The sequence below is a fragment of the Phacochoerus africanus genome, chromosome X (assembly GCF_016906955.1).
Source record: "Phacochoerus africanus isolate WHEZ1 chromosome X, ROS_Pafr_v1, whole genome shotgun sequence".
Lineage (NCBI taxonomy): Eukaryota > Metazoa > Chordata > Mammalia > Artiodactyla > Suidae > Phacochoerus > Phacochoerus africanus.
The window spans coordinates 23,411,890-23,432,149 of NC_062560.1; the positions used below are offsets into that span (position 1 = coordinate 23,411,890).

The following is a 20,260-nucleotide window of genomic DNA, read 5'->3' on the forward strand; positions in this document are numbered from 1 at the left end:
ATTCTTTTTCTCCATATTGCTTCAGTAAGAGTATAAGTGGGATGTGTAAGTTTTCTCTTAATCTTTTGGTAAATAGCAAATCGTAGGCATCTGTGCGGGTACCTATATTATTTATCTGTGGTTACTGAAAGTGAATGAATACAATAAACATCTCGAGAGCTCCTGGCTGTGCAGCCCTTGAGAAACGGAAAGGATTCTGTTCCTTGTCATTGAGGAGGTCCCCAGGTATACTTCCCATCACCCGGTGGATCCTTCTTCCCTCCTGCTTCTGCCAAGTTCATAGCTAAAGTCTTCAGTCTGTTTTAGAAACAGTAGGGGTTCCTTGTTGTTGTTCTTTAATCCGGCTTTTTTTTTTTTCTGTCTGGAAGAACCCTAGAAGTGAAATTGCACTGGCACCGTTTGTGAGGCTACAGGGCAGACAGCGGAGCACATGTCAGGGTCGTGGCTGTCTTCACTCATCAGATGCAGGAAGGGGTCCCATACCTGGGAGACCTTGCCTCCTCCAGCCCCGATACCCTTTGATGTGTAGAAATCTCAGTGAGGTTATTTTGCCATCAAACCAAATTTTGCTGTAGCGTCGCAAAGCTCCCGATGCCGTCATCTGGCATGTTACAGACAAATTCCAATTACTTTTCTACTTCGAGCTATTGTTAAACACTACAAGCTAGCTGACAGTAAAATTATAAATACAGGTGTTGTCACACTACACTATAATCAGAATTTTAATTTGAATTTTCATTTGTAAAGCCTTTTTTTCCCACATGAAAATGGGAATAGAATTAGTTTTATTGACAGTAAAAAGACATTTTGAAAGCTTCCTAAATCATTACCTGTATTTAACAGGAGGAAAAATTGTATATGTCCGTGTAAAAAGAAGAGTTTTATTATCACATATTTACTCATTATATTTGGTGGTAAATAAAACGGGGGAGACATGTTTGACAAATGATTGACGGAACTCACTAGGTTTTTGCTTCATCAGAACAATAGACAGACATAAATATATATTTTGCTTTTGTTTTGTTCTGCTGTTACTAATGCAGACCTGAAGACAAAATCTTCTAGCAAATTAAGTACAGGCTGCTGGGAGTCTGCATGCCATGCTTAACTTTTATTTGGCGATTTTCTCTCCTTACCCAGATTCATCATCTGTGGCGCTCTTTTTTTCCCCCTTGTCGTGGTGGTTGGAGTGGGTTCCCCCTTCTCAAATCCCTTTTTTTTTTTTCCCTCAAGGCATTTAGTGTCGTGTCTGCCAGATTTCAGTGATGAGCAGCGAATTGCTTTTAAAGTGGGCATTATGCCAGTTCAGCAGCACAATGGAAAACCAATCTTCCACCATTCTACTTTTGATGCTGTTATTGTAGCATTTTAGATAACTGCTGCCACAAAAAAAAAAGAAAAAAAAAAGATGTGCTCAATTGCTACCAGTTAGTCAAGTTAAATCCAGAGTAGCATTAAAATTACTCTGAAAACTGTTTGTCAGAGGTCATATGCCGTCAGGGGCTGCCGCACATGGGATAGATGTTCTGTGCTGGTGGGGTTTTTTTCCCCTTTATTATTACTGTGACTGACCAGCTCTCTAAATAGCCCTTCACTACCTGTTTACTTATTGTCTTCACCTCCCTGTTGAAAAAATGTGTCAAACAGAAATGTTGAAAAGTTTCTTTAAAGTGCTGGAAATGGCAGGAGAGTGAGTTGTTCGGGGTGCTAGAGTTTGTACAGTGTGAAAGCAAAAAAAAAAAAAGTGGGGGGAGAGCAAGAACATAATTCTCTGGTTTCTATAGCAAGATTACTGTTTTCTTCTTTTTATCTTCACTTTTCAACCACTGGGTTCACTGTTCTACTTTTTTTTTTTTAATAGCACAAATGGAATTTATCCTCTCTCCATCTCGAGTCCCTCCCCCCCCCCCCACTGGCTATGCTTGTGAATGAAAGGGACTCCTACTATGACTACAGGGCAGATGGCAGCTGTAGATGTTGGATTTGATGTATTTTGGAGTGAGCCATATTTTTAAATTCAGGGCCAACGGATGGGCTATTTTGAGGGTGGCTGTAACACTATACTTCAAGCCTGCTCCATTTCCACAGAATTAATTTAGACTTTTAAAATTACATAAATAACCTATAATCTGTGCTCAAAATAATTGTGTTGTGATCTATGAGATGCATTGCAGTAATAATAAAAGCAACTCAGATTTCTGGGCTGCCTTTCTTCTAAAGAATGTATGTTTATTTATCTTTATACTGTTTCTCATGGATTTTTCTATGTTAACCATGTCTGTTATGTCATCAGACTGTAAGCCTTCTGAAGGCAGGCATTTTTTTAATTTATTTTTTATCGATGTAGCATTGGTTTATAACATAGGTTTCATGTGCACAGCATATATTTTCTGCTTCTGTATACACTACAGCATACTCACCATCAAAAATTTAGTTTCCATCTGTCACCATACGGTTAACCCTCTTTACTCATTTCACCCTTCCCTCGCCCCTCCCAATTTCCTCTCTGGTAACCACTACTCTGTTCTCAGTGTCTACATGTTTCATTGGATTGGACTGGGTTTATTCATTGACTTGTTTGTTTTTTATATTCCACATATGAGTAAAATCATCTGGTATTTGTCTTTCTCTGTCTCACTTAATTCACTTAGCATGACACCTCAAGGTCCACCCATGTTGTTTCAAATGGCAAAATTTTGCCCTTTTTGTGGCTGAGTAGTATTCCATTGTATATATGTACCACCCCTTCTTTATCCATCCATCCCTTGGCAGCCACTTCGGTTGCTTCTGTGTCTTTCAAAGGTATTGTAAATCATGCTGTGATGAACATGGGAGTCCAGATAGCTTTTTGAACTAGTTTTTTGTATTCTGTGGCTAAATACCCCGAAGTGCAACAGTTGGAGCATATGGTGATTTATTTTTTTATTTTTTGCTTTTTAGGGCCGCACCCACGGCATATGGAGGTTTACAACTGCCAGCCTACGCCACAGCAGTGCCAGATCTGAGCCACGTCTGCGACCTACACCACAGTTCACGGCAACACCGATCCTTAAGCTGCTGAGCAAGGCCAGGGATCCAGCCCGCAACCTCTTGGTTCCTAGTCAGATTTGTTTCCGCTGCGCCACGACGGGAACTCCTCTGGTGATCTTTTTTGAGGAATCTCTATACTGTCTTCCATGGTGGCTCAGGCAGGCATTTTTGTCTGTATTGTCTATTCCTGTATCCCCATGGCTTAGAACATTATCTGGCACATAATAGGTACTCAGTATATATTTGTTGAATGAGTTAATAATTCATGCTTCTCCTGTAGGTTCATAGAATTGTGGTATGTTTATTGACTCATATTTTTTGTTGGCCACAGCTGTGGCATGTGGAAGTTCCTGGGTCAAGGATTGAACCCACACCACAGCAGTGACAACACCAGATCCTTTAACCATTATGCCACCAGGGGACTCCTATTCGTATTTTTTTTAATCTATCTAGAATGCCAAACTCTGATCCTAAAGTACAGCAGTCATACAAATTTAATTTTTGATTTCCTTCCTTTACCCCCACCCCATTCCAAATTGTGCTTGACACCCAGTGGATACTCAATAAATATTTGTTGAGTGAACAAGTAGAGAAGCCCAAACATGCGTTACTTGTCACTGAGGGAGGTATGTGGTCATTTGGTCGTAGAGATGAAGATAGACAAATACTCCAGCAGTTAAGAATCTCCAAGCTCTCAGCTTTACGTCAGTCCAGAGTTCTTGCCCAGGTATCACACTTTTCTGGGATCATATTCAAGCACATTTCAGATCCAGACCTCCTTCAGTTTCTAGTTTGAGAGTACTTTCATGTTGGCTAAAGCATCCAAGGAAAGGCCCCAAGAACAGTACGGCCAGTATTCATAGCCAGCCCATTTGCTGGTGCCATCTAGATGAAGCCGTTGCATGTCCTCTGGTGGGAGTGGTCCTGGCTTAACCTGGGAAGGAGACCTCAGTGCAGGGTGGGCTGCATAGCAACTAGACCTCCCTCAGCGCCTTTTGCCCTTTCTGTGGAATTGTGGGTTTTGGTATTCTGTCATTCTGTCGCATCCTCCACTACCTACCTCCCTGGAACTGCCCGTTTCCATGTGCAAATTGAAGGAAATGTGCCTGGAGGCTGTGTAAGCAAGGTCAGAGGCATCAGAGAATCCTGTGACTTAATCAAGAATTGGACCCTGTAAGGAGTTCCCGTCGTGGCGCAGTGGTTAACGAATCCGACTGGGAACCATGAGGTTGCGGGTTCAATCTCTGGCCTCGCTCAGTGGGCTAAGGATCCGGTGTTGCCGTGAGCTGTGGTGTGGGTCTCAGACGCACGGCTCGGATGCCGCATTGCTGTGGCTCTGGCGTAGGCCGGCAGTAACAGCTCCGATTGGACCCCTAGCCTGGGAACCTCCATATGCCGCAGGAGCGGCCCTAGAAAAAGACCAAAAAAAAAGAAAAAGAAAAAGGAAAAGAACTGGACTGCGTAAGAGACACACCACTCTCCCTTTTAATCATTGAGTTGTAAACGTGACATAGCTTTAAATGAATAGCAACAATTTGCAAATCAATAAGACCTATTTTGTAATTGGCTTTGGACTAAGCGTTAAAAAGTATACATTGAGGATTATGATAGTAAAAATGCAGAGCAATGTGAGGATTCTTTGCCGCTAAAAAGGTACATATTAAATGTACAGAAGTGGTGGTGATGAGTGTCTCTAGCTACTAACACATTCTCTCAAAGGAATGCCTTGATAGAAGGCTTTTTTTATTAAAGTATAGTTGATTTACAATGTTTCTTCAGATAGAAGCCTTTTTTTAAAGTAGTGTATAAAAGGACTTTAAGTTTTACCACAAGGGGTATGCATTTATTTGAGAAGAATCTGGAACGTGCGATAGAACATTCCCGGATGTTCTCATTCCACCTTTTCTTCTCTAATCATTTGACCTTCATCCACGAAGAGCCGAAGAACACACAGAAATAAGGATTCACATTTTTATTAGAGCAGACTTAAGCATCTATAAAGTGAACCGGTTGGCTTTACCTGCCTTAGTGTGAGCATTTTACCCTGGGGGGCGGGTGAGGTGAGCAGGACCCTTCTAGCATCCTGCGTCAACATGGGCTAAAATTCCAAAGACTCTGAGTTGCCTGGACCAAAGATGGGAAATCTTCTCCAAGAACTCTGGGGAGAACTTGTGTATTAGAAGGCTCAACTGTGCAGGCTGGGGAGTAGGAGAATACAAGTTTCTCTTTGTGTCCCTCCACGTGGAGTTGAAAGAGCATGAGCAAAGGTATGGCCTTGCGGAAAGCCTCCTGGTCCAGTTTCCTCATGGGCATGTTGCCTCTTGTTTCACTTACAGAGATGTTGTTAGGATGTAATAATAGAATATGTATTCCCCCCCACCGCACCCCACCCCGCTGTATATAGCATGGGGATCAAGTTACTCTTACATGTATACATTTTTTCTCCCCGCCCTTTGTTCTGTTGCAATATGAGTATCTAGACATAGTTCTCAATGCTACTCAACCAATGGAAAAATGGGCAAAAGACCTGAATAGACTTCTCCAAGGAAGATACACAGATGGCCAGCAAACACATGAAAAAATGCTCAACGTCGCTGATTATAACAGAAATGCAAATCAAAACTACCATGAGATACCACCTCACACCAGTCAGAATGGCCATCATTCATAAGTCCACATATAACAAGTGCTAGAGGGGGTGTGGAGAAAAGGGAACCCTCCTGCACTGCTGGTGGGAATGTCAACTGGTACAGCCACTATGGAGAACAGTATGGAGGTACCGTAGAAAACTCTACATAGAACTTCCATATGACCCCGCAATCCCACTCTTGGGCATCTATCCGGACAAAACTCTACTTAAAAGACACATGCACCCGCATGTTCATTGCAGCTCTTTTCACAGTAGCCGAGATATAGAATATGTATCTTTTTAACTCTCTCTATATCAGGAATTTTTCTGTAAAAGGTCCAATAATAAATATTTTCAGCTTTGAGAGCCAGGCGATTTCTGTTGTAGGTACTCAGCTTTGCCATTGTGACTGTGGATAGTTCAGGAACACATGGGTATGGCTGTGCTCCAGTAGAAGTTTATTGCCGGAAACAAGTGAGTGGCAGCCTGGATTTGGCCTTCAGGCCATAGTTGCCTTGCCCTATAATAATGAAAGGTATAAAACATAAAATGCCAATTTTTTTTTTTTTTGATACTCTGGTAAAGAACCCCCCCATTTGGGAGTCAACCACTATGGTCAGTGTTTCGATACCCTTGTGAGGAAGAAGTGAAAAAGGACTCTTTGTTTCAAGAGAAAGCCTTCTTTTGTAATTTTTAGATCACTCTTTACAAAATCTTGCTATATTCTGTTGGGGGAATTTAAATTTCATTCAGCTTGTATTTACCAGTGGCTTCACTTACTCCACCTGGTTTCACAAGAACCTCCAGCTTTTTTCCAAGAAGTGTTCCATCCTTAGGATAGTTTCCTTATTAGAACCTTGGTGTTAGTTGTGGTAGAGGAAGGATGCCGGTATTAAAATGACTAAGTAGGGTGGACAACCCTGGAGTCTTTGGTGGGGGAGAAAGTTGACGGAGAGGGACAGTGGCCATCTCAGTGATCAACTAGTTAAGGTTTCAAGATATGTGGTGAATTCTGATAAAAGTAGAGAACTCTACGGAAAGAGTGTCACTGTCATGCCTTGGAATAGAATATACCATGGTTTGGGGGTTTCCAAGGAACGAAATTACATTAGCTTCATGGAAGAATGTATCCCAGAGAAAGCGCAGCGTATCAATTTATAGAATTTAAGAAGGTAGAAGTTGCTAATCCTGATACCCTGTAAATGCTGGTATTTCAGACCTCATGGTTGGTTCTTTGAGTGACTGGACTGCTTTACTATTTAGATTGTATCTGATGAGTCAGAAATCCAAAATCACATCCATTTTACATGAACATTAAGTCCAGAGTAGCCCCCGAAAAAATCTATCCGGTATAGAGTTTGCCTTCGTATATTTTCTTTGGATAATGAGTTTGATGGTAAGCAGTCATTTAAAAGTCTGCCTGCGAGTTCCCCGTTGTGGCTCAGTGGTAATGAACCTGACTAGTATCCATGAGGATGAAGATTCGATCCCTGGCCTGACTCAGTGGGTTAAGGATCCGGCATTGCCATGAACTGTGGTGTAGGTTGCAGATGTGACTTGGATCCCACGTTGCTGTGGCTGTGGTGTAGGCCAGCAGCTGTAGCTCCAGTTCGACCCCTAGCCTGTGAACCTCCATATGCCGCAGGTGCAGCCCTAAAGAAAAAAAGTAAAAGTCTGCCTGGATTTCCCATTGTGGCTCAGCAAGTTAGGAACCTGACTAGTATCCATGAGGATGCAGGTTCCATCCCTGGCCTCACTCAGTGGGTTAAGGATCTGGCATTGCCACAAGCTGTGGCATAGGTCACAGATGCAGCTCTAATTTGACCCCTAGCCTGGGAACTTCCATATGCCACAGGTGAGGCCCTGAAAAAAAAAAAGAAGAAGAAGAAGAAGAAAAATAAAAATGTGCCTTTGACTTTCTCTCTCTGCTTTAGATTTCCCCCCATTCCTTAGGCATTCCACACTGAGTCATTTAGCTTTTAGTAGTACATACCCCAGCAAGTTGGCAAACAACGTATTTATTCATGTCTTCCTATTTTCCCACCATTTGTCCAGGGCAGTGGCCCTTTCTGATTGGCTCTCTCTCAAATGGCACCCAGTGACCCCCTGCCCTTTGGCTTTCAGTCTTGTGCAGTAGCCCTCTTCCTTTGCGTGTGGGCTGGACCAAGTGACTTAAAGGGAGGGGGTGTCACTTCTGAGATGAGGTTACAGAGGATTGTGCCTCCTGTCTCAAGCACATGCTCTCACTCCCCTGCTCCCGCACTCTGAGGGAGACCAGCTGCCATATTGTGAGCTGCCCTGTGGATAAGCCCATGTGGTGAGAAACTGAAGCCTCTGTCCAACAACCTGAGAGGAATGTATAGTCACGTATGATTTTATTATGTTGCCAGAACACCCATTTCATTTGGATTCATCGAAACTGGTCACTTGGGGTATGGCATCTAGAGGTGCATCATACACAAGTTGGGAAGGAATGTTACAACCCTGAATTATTATTCCATGAATAAACATGGAACCCCGGAAAGACAGAGAGCCCTCGGACTCATTGTAGCTGCCTCCATCCCCAGTGTGCAGAAGGGAAAGGGTGTTAAAAGAGGTCTGCCTTACTGTCATCATCAAGGAAGGCACAGCCTCTCTTCTGTCCTCTAAGAAAGTGGCAGTGGCCCTGGGCCCTGATCATAGCACAACTGTTAGCTTCACATCCAACCATGGTGTAATCAGAGTGCCATCCAGTTGACATGGATCAGACCTGTCTCTCTCTCGGTAATAAGGGCTGTGAGAACAGGAGGCTGGTGTGAAGGGAAGATATGCAGAGGATTTAAGGAGCAACCCAGGCAAATCCTATCTGCGTTCTTTTGCTTCTATCCCTAAGAGGACAAGAGCTTAGCTGGTGACATAGCCTTGGGTCCAGACAAGGAGCGTGACAGTGATTCTTCTGGGTGCCTCTTGTGCCTATTTGCTACACCCTGTGGGCTTTTTCTTCGTCCACCTGTGGAAAATGGCCATCTCCTTTGGACTGTATAGCTTTTCCCACCTATCACCATCATTGTCAGTGACTTAACATTTGTTGAGCGTTAGTTAGCTTGATCCCAGAAACTGCCTGGGTGCACTAACCCTTCAACCTACTCATTCATTAAAACGAATATAAATAAGCAGGGGCTTGACATGCAGAGATAAGAGCCCAGAAATGAGTCCAGAGTTTCCAATTCTGAAGCCAACGCCAACTCTCAGTCTACACTTACTGCATTTAGTACACATGCATTTTCCTTGCCTCCCCTGTCTTCCCTTCCCTCCCAAGAGTGTGCCAGCCCACACTCACCTACACCCACACCCTGTTAACTCTCCAGGGTAAATGATTTCCAGATCTTGTGGGTAGTGCGTGTCACCAAATAGCACATTAATCAGTCTGAATTTTTTTTTTTTTAACGGATCCAGGTTTAGAAACCATGTAAGTAGAGATTAAAATAATTAAAGCATCAAGATTAGAGATGGTATGTGAACAATAAAGATATCGGGTACACTTCTTGGATATTGTTGCTGACACAAGTCTTTGAAAGTCTGGAGTCTTCAGGAAGAGGGGTACCAGTGGAAAATGTTACTTTAGTACCATGAGGCTGTGAGGTCATTGAAATCAGACATACCTGAAATTTTTATCGTTCTGGTCCTTGGTGGGGGAGGTGTAAAATTAGCAGAATCTGGGAATCTTTTAAGAAGCAATTACACACATTTCTCACCCTTCCCTTCCCCACAAAGACCTATGAGAATGGGGTTGGGTGGTGAATGCTGGATGGATGTATTGAAATACAAACTTCCCAGGTGGTTCTACACCACCACCTCCCAGCCCCCCCCCCCCCCCCCCACCTTTAGGCACTGCTGACCGGGGGCTAATCATCTTCACTCCGGTCTGTCATGCAACACTGATTAGACCTTAAGATATTTGGAATATTTCCATTTTTCTCATGACTCCATGTATATTAAAAAATAGCGCTCACATTAAATCCACTGTAGCTTGACTGATCCCATTGGCTTTGATTAAATTACAAGCTTGCGGTGAGCTGGCCATGGAGGGTGTTTACAAATTGCATTAGTAGCTATTACTGGTGGGCTTAGGGAGAAACTAACGCGTTTTCCCCTGGGGCAGTAACTCAGAACTCTAGGCCTTCGGTAGAGTTTATCCCTAATAAAACTTAGTTTCCACATCCGAAACTGCTTGTTGAAGGTCAACATTTCATTGCTACTTGTTCCTGCCCCAGTGCAGCGTAGAACCATTGGAAGTATAAGATTTGGCTCAGCGTATCCAGAACAGAGTTGTGATAGTTCGGATAGTTACAGTGCACAATAGTCTTGTGTACCACAATGATGGCTCTTTTTAAACATTAGGGTAGTTTTAAGAAATGGCAATAAAGTCATTGTAATTCATAGAACATGCTGTAATACAGAGATACATGTAAAATACAATCTGTGTACCTGATTGCAGGTAACAGAGTTAAATGTGCCGGCAATTTCGAACACAGTTTGATATTTCCTATAATAAAATATAATGCAAAAAAATTAAATATCCAATATCAATGGATTCTAAATGGTTTTGGTATTTCTTTTTGTCCTTTCCCATGAAGAGTAATTTATTTCCCTTTTTAAAGTGTGGGCAGAATGATTACTAGCGCACTGTAATGTAATTGTGTTGCATTGATAAAATAAAAATTGTCCTTTATCTGTGTCCTGATAATGTTCAATTTACAGGCTGGCTTCTCTGCCACCTCTTCAGTGCTTTGAGTATTCCAGCTCTCCTCCCTTCCTGCTCTGAGAGCGCACAGAACTGTTTGAAATCCACTGGTACAATTGTCAAATCAATTATTCATTCTCTGCAATTATGCTCGCACAAAGAACATTTTGCTGGTCTGAATGATGATTAAATTAACAGCTATTCCAGCTGCCTGATAACATCTAATAGAATATTCATAAGCCCAAAATGGAATGAATTATCTCCATTAACTTCATCATGCTCACTTAATTACATGCTTGTTATTGTATTTACACCTTGTTAGATACCGCTGAAGCTGATCCAGTGGCTGGCCGGGAATTGGAAGCGTCTGTCATGGGGCAGTTGGAGCGCCGTTTTGTAGGAAATGCTATTTATTTTAAATGCTCCACCTGCTGGGAGCCGAGGTTAGTCAGCAGCACTGAGATGAATTGGGAAACGGGGTGTAAAAAGAAATAATGTGCTTCTGACAGGCTCCGTGGCTTTTAAGTTGCTCTCATTCAGCCACTTCACAAAAAATTATTTTATTCCATCTCTCAGTGATGATGACATGATTGCTTTTGGGTAATCATTTACCATTCTGATTTTATTTTTTGAAGTAAATTGTCTGAAGTAATAGGTTCTTGGAATTACAGCGTGCCTTGCTTTTTTCTTAGAACTTTATTTAAGCTTGTCTTCCAGCATTTAACCCGAGTCCCCTCTTTCGTTTGATCTTCTAACTTTATTTATACAACAGTGCTTAATGATCCTGCACAATGTTTTTTTTTTCCCCTCTCTGCACCCCCCCCCCAAAAAAAAATTCTGTCCAGTGTGGTTGACAGTACTTTTTATAACCTCAGCAAGGGGGCTGCATGGGCAATTTTCTTCCGACATGACAAATACAAACACCCAAAACCCAACCCTGATAGAATCACTTCATCCAGTTGAAAGGAAATTTTTGATCTCTTTCAAGGTGACTCTTTCTCCACTGAAACATGGTAAGGGGCACGACTCTCCTCTTCTGTTTTTCACTCTAGACTTGGCATTCTTTACGTCGGCTCGCCCCGTCTCCTCCCCTCTCCCGTCGCCCTGTGCTCTTTCCAAAGGTCCACGCACCAGCCCTTTCTGGTGGCAGGGGCCTGGCAGCGCCTCCCTTCGCCTGGAGAGGGTAGGGCATGGCTCACCACCGCCAGGCCGCAGCAAGCCTGTGTTTATTGAACATCCACCACACCAGTGGTGGAGAGAATTATAATCGCACTTCTAAATCCTTGTCAGATCAGCCTAGTAGAGCACTTGAGCCAAACCATGGATATTTTATTCTGTTTGAAGGCTTTATTGTGGTATCAACAAAAAAGAAGAGGAAAAAATGCAAGATAATTATTTATAAGTAGGACTGGAGCTGGATAGTGGACTGACAGAGAGACTCTTCAGCCCTTAGAAATAGTTCAGCATCTAAGACGTGATTAACAGGCGAGCATGGTCCTCTGGGCATTGGCTAGTTGACGAATGCATCATATGCCGCGTGTGCCTGGCACTGTGCCTTGTAAATTTTGTTCCTAAATAAGAATCCAATGGGAGAGAGTGTTGTTTCTTTCTTATTTTGATGGAGAAATATTTATATACTTGTCATTTGATCTGGGGCCCTAAATGTGTTTGTCTTTGAAGCAGGGATGTCACTTGAGATCTTTCAGATGGCCTGCATGCGTAGCCCAGACTGAGTTATTGATTGATATTCAGAAGAAAGACAGCCAGGCCAGAGGCTCCAGCAGCTCTCTATGGGCCAGATGATTTTAAATCGTAAAGAGGTTTTCTTTCAAAATTCCCAAAGCTTCCTGCATTCCACCCCTTACGGCATACATAGCTCACATTGCACTGAGGGAGGGCGGCTACAGATTAGAAAAGGTGGGAAAGCAGAGAACGGTATGGTGGGAAGCCATGCAATTAAAAAAACTGACTGAAATTATTACCTGATTTCATAATTGACAGAATATTTAATTCAGATATAGTAAATTGACACACCTCTACACAGAGACAATTATGACTGACTGTATAACACCTGACAGAATCAATTATAACTGACTGTTGTTTGATACCTTTGCACGGAAATAAATGAAACAGACATTCAGAACAGAGACGGCTGCTGCCTGTGTGCCTAAGCCTGCCTTAATTAAAATAAAATAACCAGTAGGTGATGTTAAAATGTCTTTGCTTCATGGCTTCTAGTTCAGTGTGTTATCTTCAAGTCCAAAAAGGGTTTTACAAAGAGTAAAGCTGAGAAGAGATTTTTGGTTTACTGACATGGAAATAAAATATCTGAAGTGGAGATGGTTTCCTTAGATGGGAGAATACTCCATTAAAAGAAAATCCTTCTAACATGTTATTTGATCAGTTGACTTTAAGACAAGTTCAACCTGCAGATGATGGTCTAGTTCATCCCATGCATGATTTTGAGGTTTTAGATTCTAATGAGTAGAAACCAACCTTTAAATTAGCAGTTCATTTTATTGTCTGATAAAATATTGTGGGAATAATTGGTATCTAGGCTGACTTGGTTTTCATTGTTTTCATAGGGCTTCAGGACAGGATATTTTTGGTAATGAGTATATAACTCTATCAGCATGTAGAAAGGACCAGGGTTAAAAACAAATGTAGATACATGTTCCTCAAATGTTATTCCCAGGAGAAGGAGATTCACTTGGCTAGTGTATGAAGGTGACTGATTTCTGGTGATATTTCGGTCCATTGGAGTTTGTTTTGCTGATGCGCTTGTGTGTAGGAAGAGCATTTCCTTCCCTATCTTGATGAATTTTGGATTTTTTGTGTGTGTGCTGGTTGTTGAGACACCAGTTGCCACAGCCAGTGGCATCTCTGTGGATGGTGCGGGATGGCCGCAGACCTTCCCTGACTCTTGCCTAATGGCCTCTTGGAATCTTTTACCAGTTGGTGCTTTGGGTCAGGCACCCATGACGTGGCCTCTTCCCCGACTCCCAAAACCAGAGCAGGGAGAAGGCATCGCATTCTACTGGCTGCATGAGCTGGTTTCTGCCACTTAACCCTGGGATTTTTCCCTTGAGTTCTAAAGTGGCGGGGGCGGGGCAGGGGGGGTGTCATTAAAGGAAACAGAGTGACCGAGTGCCTCACGTGGGTGGCTCAGGTGCCTAAAGGGGGGAAGAGAGAAACCCCGAAGGAGGGGCGCACCCTTTCCCCTCTCAGCTCCTACCCCCCAACGTGGCCTGTGACAGCTCGGGCAGTTCTGTTTCCTAGAAGGCCTTCCAAACGTTATTGATTCAGGTCTCATTGGGGAAGCAAGTAGGAGCCTTTATCTGCATCTCTCACCGGGGTGGAATGGTGCCTTGGCTGTATTGACCGGCTCTGGGATATGCTGGTGGTCACAGTTGTCTTTTAGGAAGAAGAGCACCGAGTGACGCTGGTTGTCATTCTAACTCTGCTGTGTGGCAGCGTAAATAGTCCCCTTTCTAACCAACCTGGTGGGAAAAGTCAATATCCCATCAGCAGAGGAGGTAAACACATCAGGAGCTGTGCCCTCTCTCTTCCTCCCCTGCTCCATCTCACCGCAGCTCTGTAAATGTCTCTCCCCGGTCACACACACATTTGTGTCATTCACATGCACGGGGCGCCGGCTAGGCCGCCACTGCTCGGGCCATTGTTGTGTATTCCCAGACTCCGATAATTAGAACTTTCAAAGTGTCTTTCTCTAGTCGCTTAACGATGCGCACCAACCTCCCCCCCCCCCCCCCCCCCCCCCCCCCCGCCCCGCCACCGCCACCGCCGCCTCTTTTTCCACTGCCTTTGGGCATTTAAATCCTCGCTACAAAACTTTTTGTTGTTGTTTTTTGAAAGGCAATTGATGTAATTTAGAAAAGGTTGTGGAGAACAAACGCGAATGTGTAGCTAAGGAACAAAAATCTGGAGACCGAGTTTTCATTTTCCGGGTGTTTTATAGACTTCGCTGTTGCTCTGTTGTTTCTTTGGGGTTTTCTCTTTCGGTGATTGATGTGCACTCCCGTCCGTGTTACCTTCCCGAGGCTTTCCTATCTTGGGGCGCCGGGCAGCCTCGCTCCCCCCAGGCTCCTTGGCGCAGCCCGGCATCTGGGGGCCTGCCTGTTTCCATCTGGGAGCCGTGACACAGGGGTGCACAGTGAGCCTCGCCGAGCATGGGCTTGGGGTTCTGGCTGCCTGGTTGGTGTTTCTGCATCCTGAATCTCCAGCCATGTGGTGGGGCAAGTGACCTAATCTCGCAGTTTCGTGAGCCATCTCATGGGGACCTTTTTTTTGAACATGGGCCTCTCCACACACCTCTCAGGGTTCTGGAGCAGCTTGGAAAAAAACCTGTGTCATCTTAACCATCCTGGCCAGGGTCGGCTCCCCCAGGTCTCGGCCTGCTGGCCCTTCCAGAGAACCAAGCGTAGAGGTCACCGACTCCTGGGAGGGAAAGGAAGGATCCTCTCTCTGGCTTGTCGGGCCCTTCTCAGAACGGGAAGGCCAGGGATGAATGGGTAGAAGCAGGAAGCGGAGGAAGGACAGCTGCACACTCAAGTTCATGGGCACACAGTGTGGACAGAGAAGAAAAACACAGTCTTGGCAATGGACAGGTGCTCTCCAGAGCCTACCCCTGGCCTCTTTGAGCAGAGGGGGTTTTGTGTAGCAGCGGGACATGGATGGAAGGGACTAGAAGAAACCACCTAGGCCCAGCTGATCCAGGGAGTTTGCACTGGGAGGCTCTGGCGTCCTTTTGAGACAGACTAGTTCCTGCCATGCCCGTACTTTGCATGCAGTTGCATGTGTGTGCTTGACAGCGCCTGCGAGTGGAGTTCACCTTGTCTGCTGCACATGGCCGTGCACCTGCAGCTTGCATCAGTCGAGGGTGGCCCTGTCCCCGGTGTGCTGAGTCAGCTAGGTGCGGAGAAGTGGCGGGCAGGAGGAAGGAAGAAAGGCTGCCCTGGAGGAATCTTGGGGTCCCCTCCCCCGACATGGGACTGGTCCCAGGGCTAGACCAGCAATGGGACCTCGAAGACATCTGAGACATGGTGCTGCCAACAGAATCCACACCCCCAGCTCTAGTGCTTGAGGAATGCTGAATGGTCTTTAAAGAAGCTGCCTCTGAGACTTGTAATCCTTTTATTTTTATTTCTTTTTAGATAAATTGAAGAAGCACTTTCTTACTCCCAAAGTTCTACAGGACTATAGAAAACTCAAGAGCACAGCAGAGCAGTTCTTGTCCCAAAGTGGCTACTCGGAAGTGAACCTCAGCAAACTCTTCACCTACTGCGCCGTGCGGTCCTGAGGAATCGCCGGAAGTGGGTGCGGTGGGGGCTCTGGAAGGAAGAACCGCATCCTCGCATCCTCGGTGCCTGCGCCATGGCCCTGGCTGCCTCTCCTGCATTGCTTTTCCTTTGGGACTCCATACCATGTTTGTGTGGATGCGGCTCGGGTGGGAGATTATTAAGCGGGCCTGCAAAAATATTTAATCTACTGAGTATCAAAGAACAGCAAAACCACCTTCCTCTTATGTATACCTCATGCTGTTGCTACACCAAGCCTAAGAGCTGGCTGCTTGACGGAGTGGCCTGGATGCAAGTGGCCCCAGGCTTTGCCCCAGGACCTTAAGCAGAGGCGCCCCTAGAAAGAGGGCTTCATAGAGCTTGGTAGGAGGGCCGACACTTTGCCTTTTCACATGCCAGTTAAACCCAGTCTGAACCCAACTGCTGCCTGGCCGCTGGCCCCAGGAGTGGCTGTCCTTTTCAGTCTTTCTTTAATATAAGTAGCTGGGGGGGGGGGGGGAGATTTAGAAGGCTTGCACTTACTAAATAGATTAAACAGAGCTTACTTGTATATTGAATTGCTCCAAAGCCCAACCTGCACGCGCACATGCAGAATGGGCAGCTGTTCTACACCCACCTTCCTTTTTTATTTCCTCAAGTAGAACATTTAGGTAAAGGTTTATACAAAAGGAAAGCACATTTTAAATAATTTGATAGATCTTATTTCATTAAAAATGTATAGGGGTTGGGGTGAGGATGATTGTGTTATATTCAGAAAAACTGGGGCAGGTGACTGGTTAATGAGCCCTGGTGCTGTTTTTCTCATTTCTTTAGAACGGTGTGTTTTTGCCAGAAGCCAGACGTATTGCAATATTTCTTACGTTCTTGGTAAGATTATAGTAACAAAGCATATTTTCCCTTGTACAACTATGCTATATTTTTTTTAAATCTACCTATGCTTTTTCATGAAAGAAACATATGCTGTGCTTTTTTTTTTTTTTTTTCACTTCAGAATAAAGTTTTCTAAAGGGAAACTAGTTGCAGCGACTCCTTATCAGGTGCCAAGAGTGACTAGAGGGGGCAGCCAGGAGTAAGGGGTGACTGGAGGCTGTTCCCTTCCCAAACCTCAGCCTCCTTAGATCTCCGCTCAGAAATGCTCCGCGTGGGAGTTCCCTTGTGGTGCAGTGGGCTAAGGATCAGGCGTGACGACAGTGGCTCGAGTCGCTGCTGTGGGACCAGTTCAGTTCCTGACCTGGGAACGCCCACATGCCGAGGACGCAGGGAAGAAAGAAAAAGAAAAAAAAAAAAAAAAAAAAAGCTCAGCATGATGTATGTCCCAGTGTTCTGAGTGGCATTTTCATGGACTTTGGGTCCTTTAAGAGATGCAGTATGACTTCTCGTGTGCTTTGCCGACTTGGACAGCCAGAGAGAGCTCAGCCAAGAGCCCAGTGCTGTCTCCTTTTGGAGAGCAAGGCTGATGGCTCCTGGGAGAAATGCCTCCACAAGAGAACGGTCATCTGACTTGGACCCGAGTGAAAGCACACTTGTTAAGCGGCAGAGGTGACACCGCCCTTTATCTTGCTTCACCTTCCCCATTCTCTCCAACCCTCTCCTCCTTTCTCCTCTCTCTTACACTTGCAGTTTAAGGCCCTGTCAGTGAATTAACTCTTGGTTCCTCGGGCTCTGGGACCCGTCAGAAGTTGTAGCAGCCACGCTGCTCTATGAAACTAAGGATTAGTGTGGCTTTTCCTTGCTGTTACCGTGTAGATTACAGGGATGGTTCTATGATGGATGTGTGCTTCCTGAGCCCACACCCCTGCTTTGCTCTCTGAAGAGAAGGCATGTTCTCCTTGATTTCTGGAACCTGGGGTTATGGTAAATACAAGGAGAGGGTTATCTTGAGCTTGCTCATCAAGAAACTCCAGGAAACACAACACAGATGGCTTCTCATTGGTCTGTTTCTTGTCTCTGCATCTAGATTGTAATGACTGTGAGGGCAGGAACCATTTCTGTAGAAACTCCACAGAAAGTCAGACATGTCTTCGTACAGTTCTCGAAGAGAGCTAGCATGATGGTTGATGTTTTATTTAGATCAGCAACTCCAGGTAGGTTAAGAGAGTTTTCTGGGAGGCACCTAAGGATTCCAGGATCTTATAGAGAGTTGCAACTGCAACTGTGATCAAGAATGCCAGTGGAGGAGTTCCCGTCTGTAGCGCAGCAGAAATGAATCCAACTAGGAACCATGAGGTTTCGGGTTTGTTCCCTGGCCTCACTCAGTGGGTTAAGAATCCGGTGTTGCTGTGGTGTAGGCGGGCAGCTGTAGCTCTGATTCGACCCCTAACCTGGGAACCTCCGTATGCTGCAAGTGCAGCCCTAAAAAGCAAAAAAGAATGCCAGTGGAGGAGTTCCATCATGGCTCAGCAGGTTAAGAACCTGACATAGCGTCTGTGTAGACACGGGTTACATCCCTGGCCTTGCTCAGTGGGTTAAGGGGTTGGTGTTGCCATGAGCTGTGGTGTAGGTCACAGATGTAGCTCAGATCCTGCATTGCTATGGCTGTGGCTGTGACCAGCAGCCGCAGCTCTGATTCGACCCCTAGCCTGGGAACTTCCGTATGCTGCAGGAGTGGACCGGAAAAAAAAAAAAAAAAAAAAAAATGCCAGTAAATCTCTTGGAGGATTGGAGCGTGGTCAATTTTCTCAGAGAATGCTTTCTATTCCTTGATTGGCATGGGTTGTGTTAGTGGGTAGGGCGGGTGCAGAGAGGCCACCCACTTCCTTTTATAAGGGGGAACACACCCACGTGTCTCCACTGGTACCCTGGCATAGGTGTTAAGCTCAAGTGCTACAAGTCAAACAGGCCGGGTTCACATTCGAGGGTGGCAGGGCCTGGTGAACCCCAGTAGGCATGTCCTGTCTGAGGGGAGCAGCAGCTACTCAGCGATTCTGGGAGAGACAGTGCCCAGGGTGGCCATACGATCTGGGGTTCAAGAAAAGCCAGGAATCCAGATATGCCATAAAGTGCCTTGATTTCTAGGAGTTCCTTTGTGGCATAGCATTGTCGCTGTAGCAGCCTAAGTCGCTGCTGTGGTGCAGGTTCAATCCCTGGCCCAGGAACTTCCACAGGTCTCAGGTGCAGCCCCCCCCCCCAAAAAAAAAGTGTCTTGAATTCTAAGCTTTGACAACCAATTTTTAAAACAAAATACTAAACACTGTGGGCCAGACTTCCCAACTGGAGTGGTGCCCTAGAGGAACCTTGCTCTTCTCAGAGCCCCATTTGAAAGGGGCACCTTTCCTGTTGAGGGTTGAGTCTGCCTGCAACAGGGAGCACCCATTTATCTTGGTCACAACTTGCTCACTCTCAATTCTCCTTCGTGTGAAGGGGGAATGAAGGAGGCCAGAAGTTGAAAATCCTACAGGCGTGTGCTCAGGAAGTTTTCATTTGTCCAGGCAACAGATGGAGATCACCTCTGTTGCCCAAGACGTGGGGGCTCAGCAAAGTTCATAGACGGGAGTTCAGTTCGGGGTGAATTCGCTGCCCCTCCCCACCACCCCCTCCTCCAGCCCTTACCGCCGCCGACATGCACACAGAGGTGCTTCCACTCGCCTTTTCAAACTTCCCCGTTAAATGAGTTTGGCAGGTGATGCCAAGACAAGGAATCTCCAAAAGCCGACTTGCCTATCTTGTGTCAGGCTTTTGTGAAAAACACACCAAACACCAGACCCTCAATTCGATAATTCACTTCTTCCTTCTCCCATCCCAAACTTTAACCCGCCCTGACTTTGCCTTCTGTCTCTCTGTCTCTCTGTCTCTGACTCTCCCTCTCACTGCTCACCTAAATATTTCTTAATTGAACGGTTTGCTGTGGAGCTTCCTTATAGCAGTTTAATAGATTAACTCATCTGAGCCAGCCTCAAATTTCAGATTAAAATTCCTTCATCCCGAAGGCAGCATTATCAGGTTGTTGGAGGCTGTTTTCAAACCTTGGTTTTGAATAGCAGCGGCTCTGCATTAATTTAACCACTAAGCTAATAAGTAGGTTTCGTTTTGTTATGCTAAGCTTTATTGCTTTTCTTTTGATCAGAATGGTGTTGTTGAGCAAAGCAGCAGACAAGGCATTCTTTGATGAGGGAATTAGCGCTCCATTCTTCCTCTATTATTCATAGCACAGTGGAATATGTAAGTACCTGAGGGTGTCAAAGGAGCGCAGGTTCTATTGCAAAGTGCTCGCCTTGTTTCTCTCAATAGCTGACTATGAGATGATAAACCGCTTAATACACTGTGCTAATTGGATGAGAGCAAAAAGAGATGGGAATTAAGGCGAGGCAAAAGGAGAAAGTGCAACCAGCCTTCAATTCACTCTTTCACCACTTTACCAGCACCAAAGGAGGCACAAGCTTTCTATAAGCAGACTAGAGGTTTTGTGCAGAGATAAAATGAACGTGTTAGTGGATTCAAGTAATACACTAATTATTGCACAGTATAAATACCACTACTGGTTTTATAACAGGGAGGTAAACTTCTTTTGAGAGGGTTATAGGATTGCTTGGCAGTGGTGTAGAACCTAATAAGGGCCCAGAG

The 20,260-nt window shown here is 45.0% G+C and overlaps 1 protein-coding gene across 1 annotated transcript in view; it reads left to right on the forward strand.

The window, feature by feature from the left end:
- Window positions 1-18,311, forward strand: part of POLA1 (DNA polymerase alpha 1, catalytic subunit) — a 307,921-nt gene extending 289,610 nt beyond the window's left edge. Inside the window, exon 37 of the mRNA XM_047764123.1 lies at window positions 15,557-18,311. Within this exon, the coding sequence (XP_047620079.1) occupies window positions 15,557-15,702 (146 nt within the window). The 3' untranslated portion in view covers window positions 15,703-18,311. The remainder of the gene's footprint in view (window positions 1-15,556) is intronic.
- The last annotated feature ends 1,949 nt before the right edge of the window (window positions 18,312-20,260 follow it).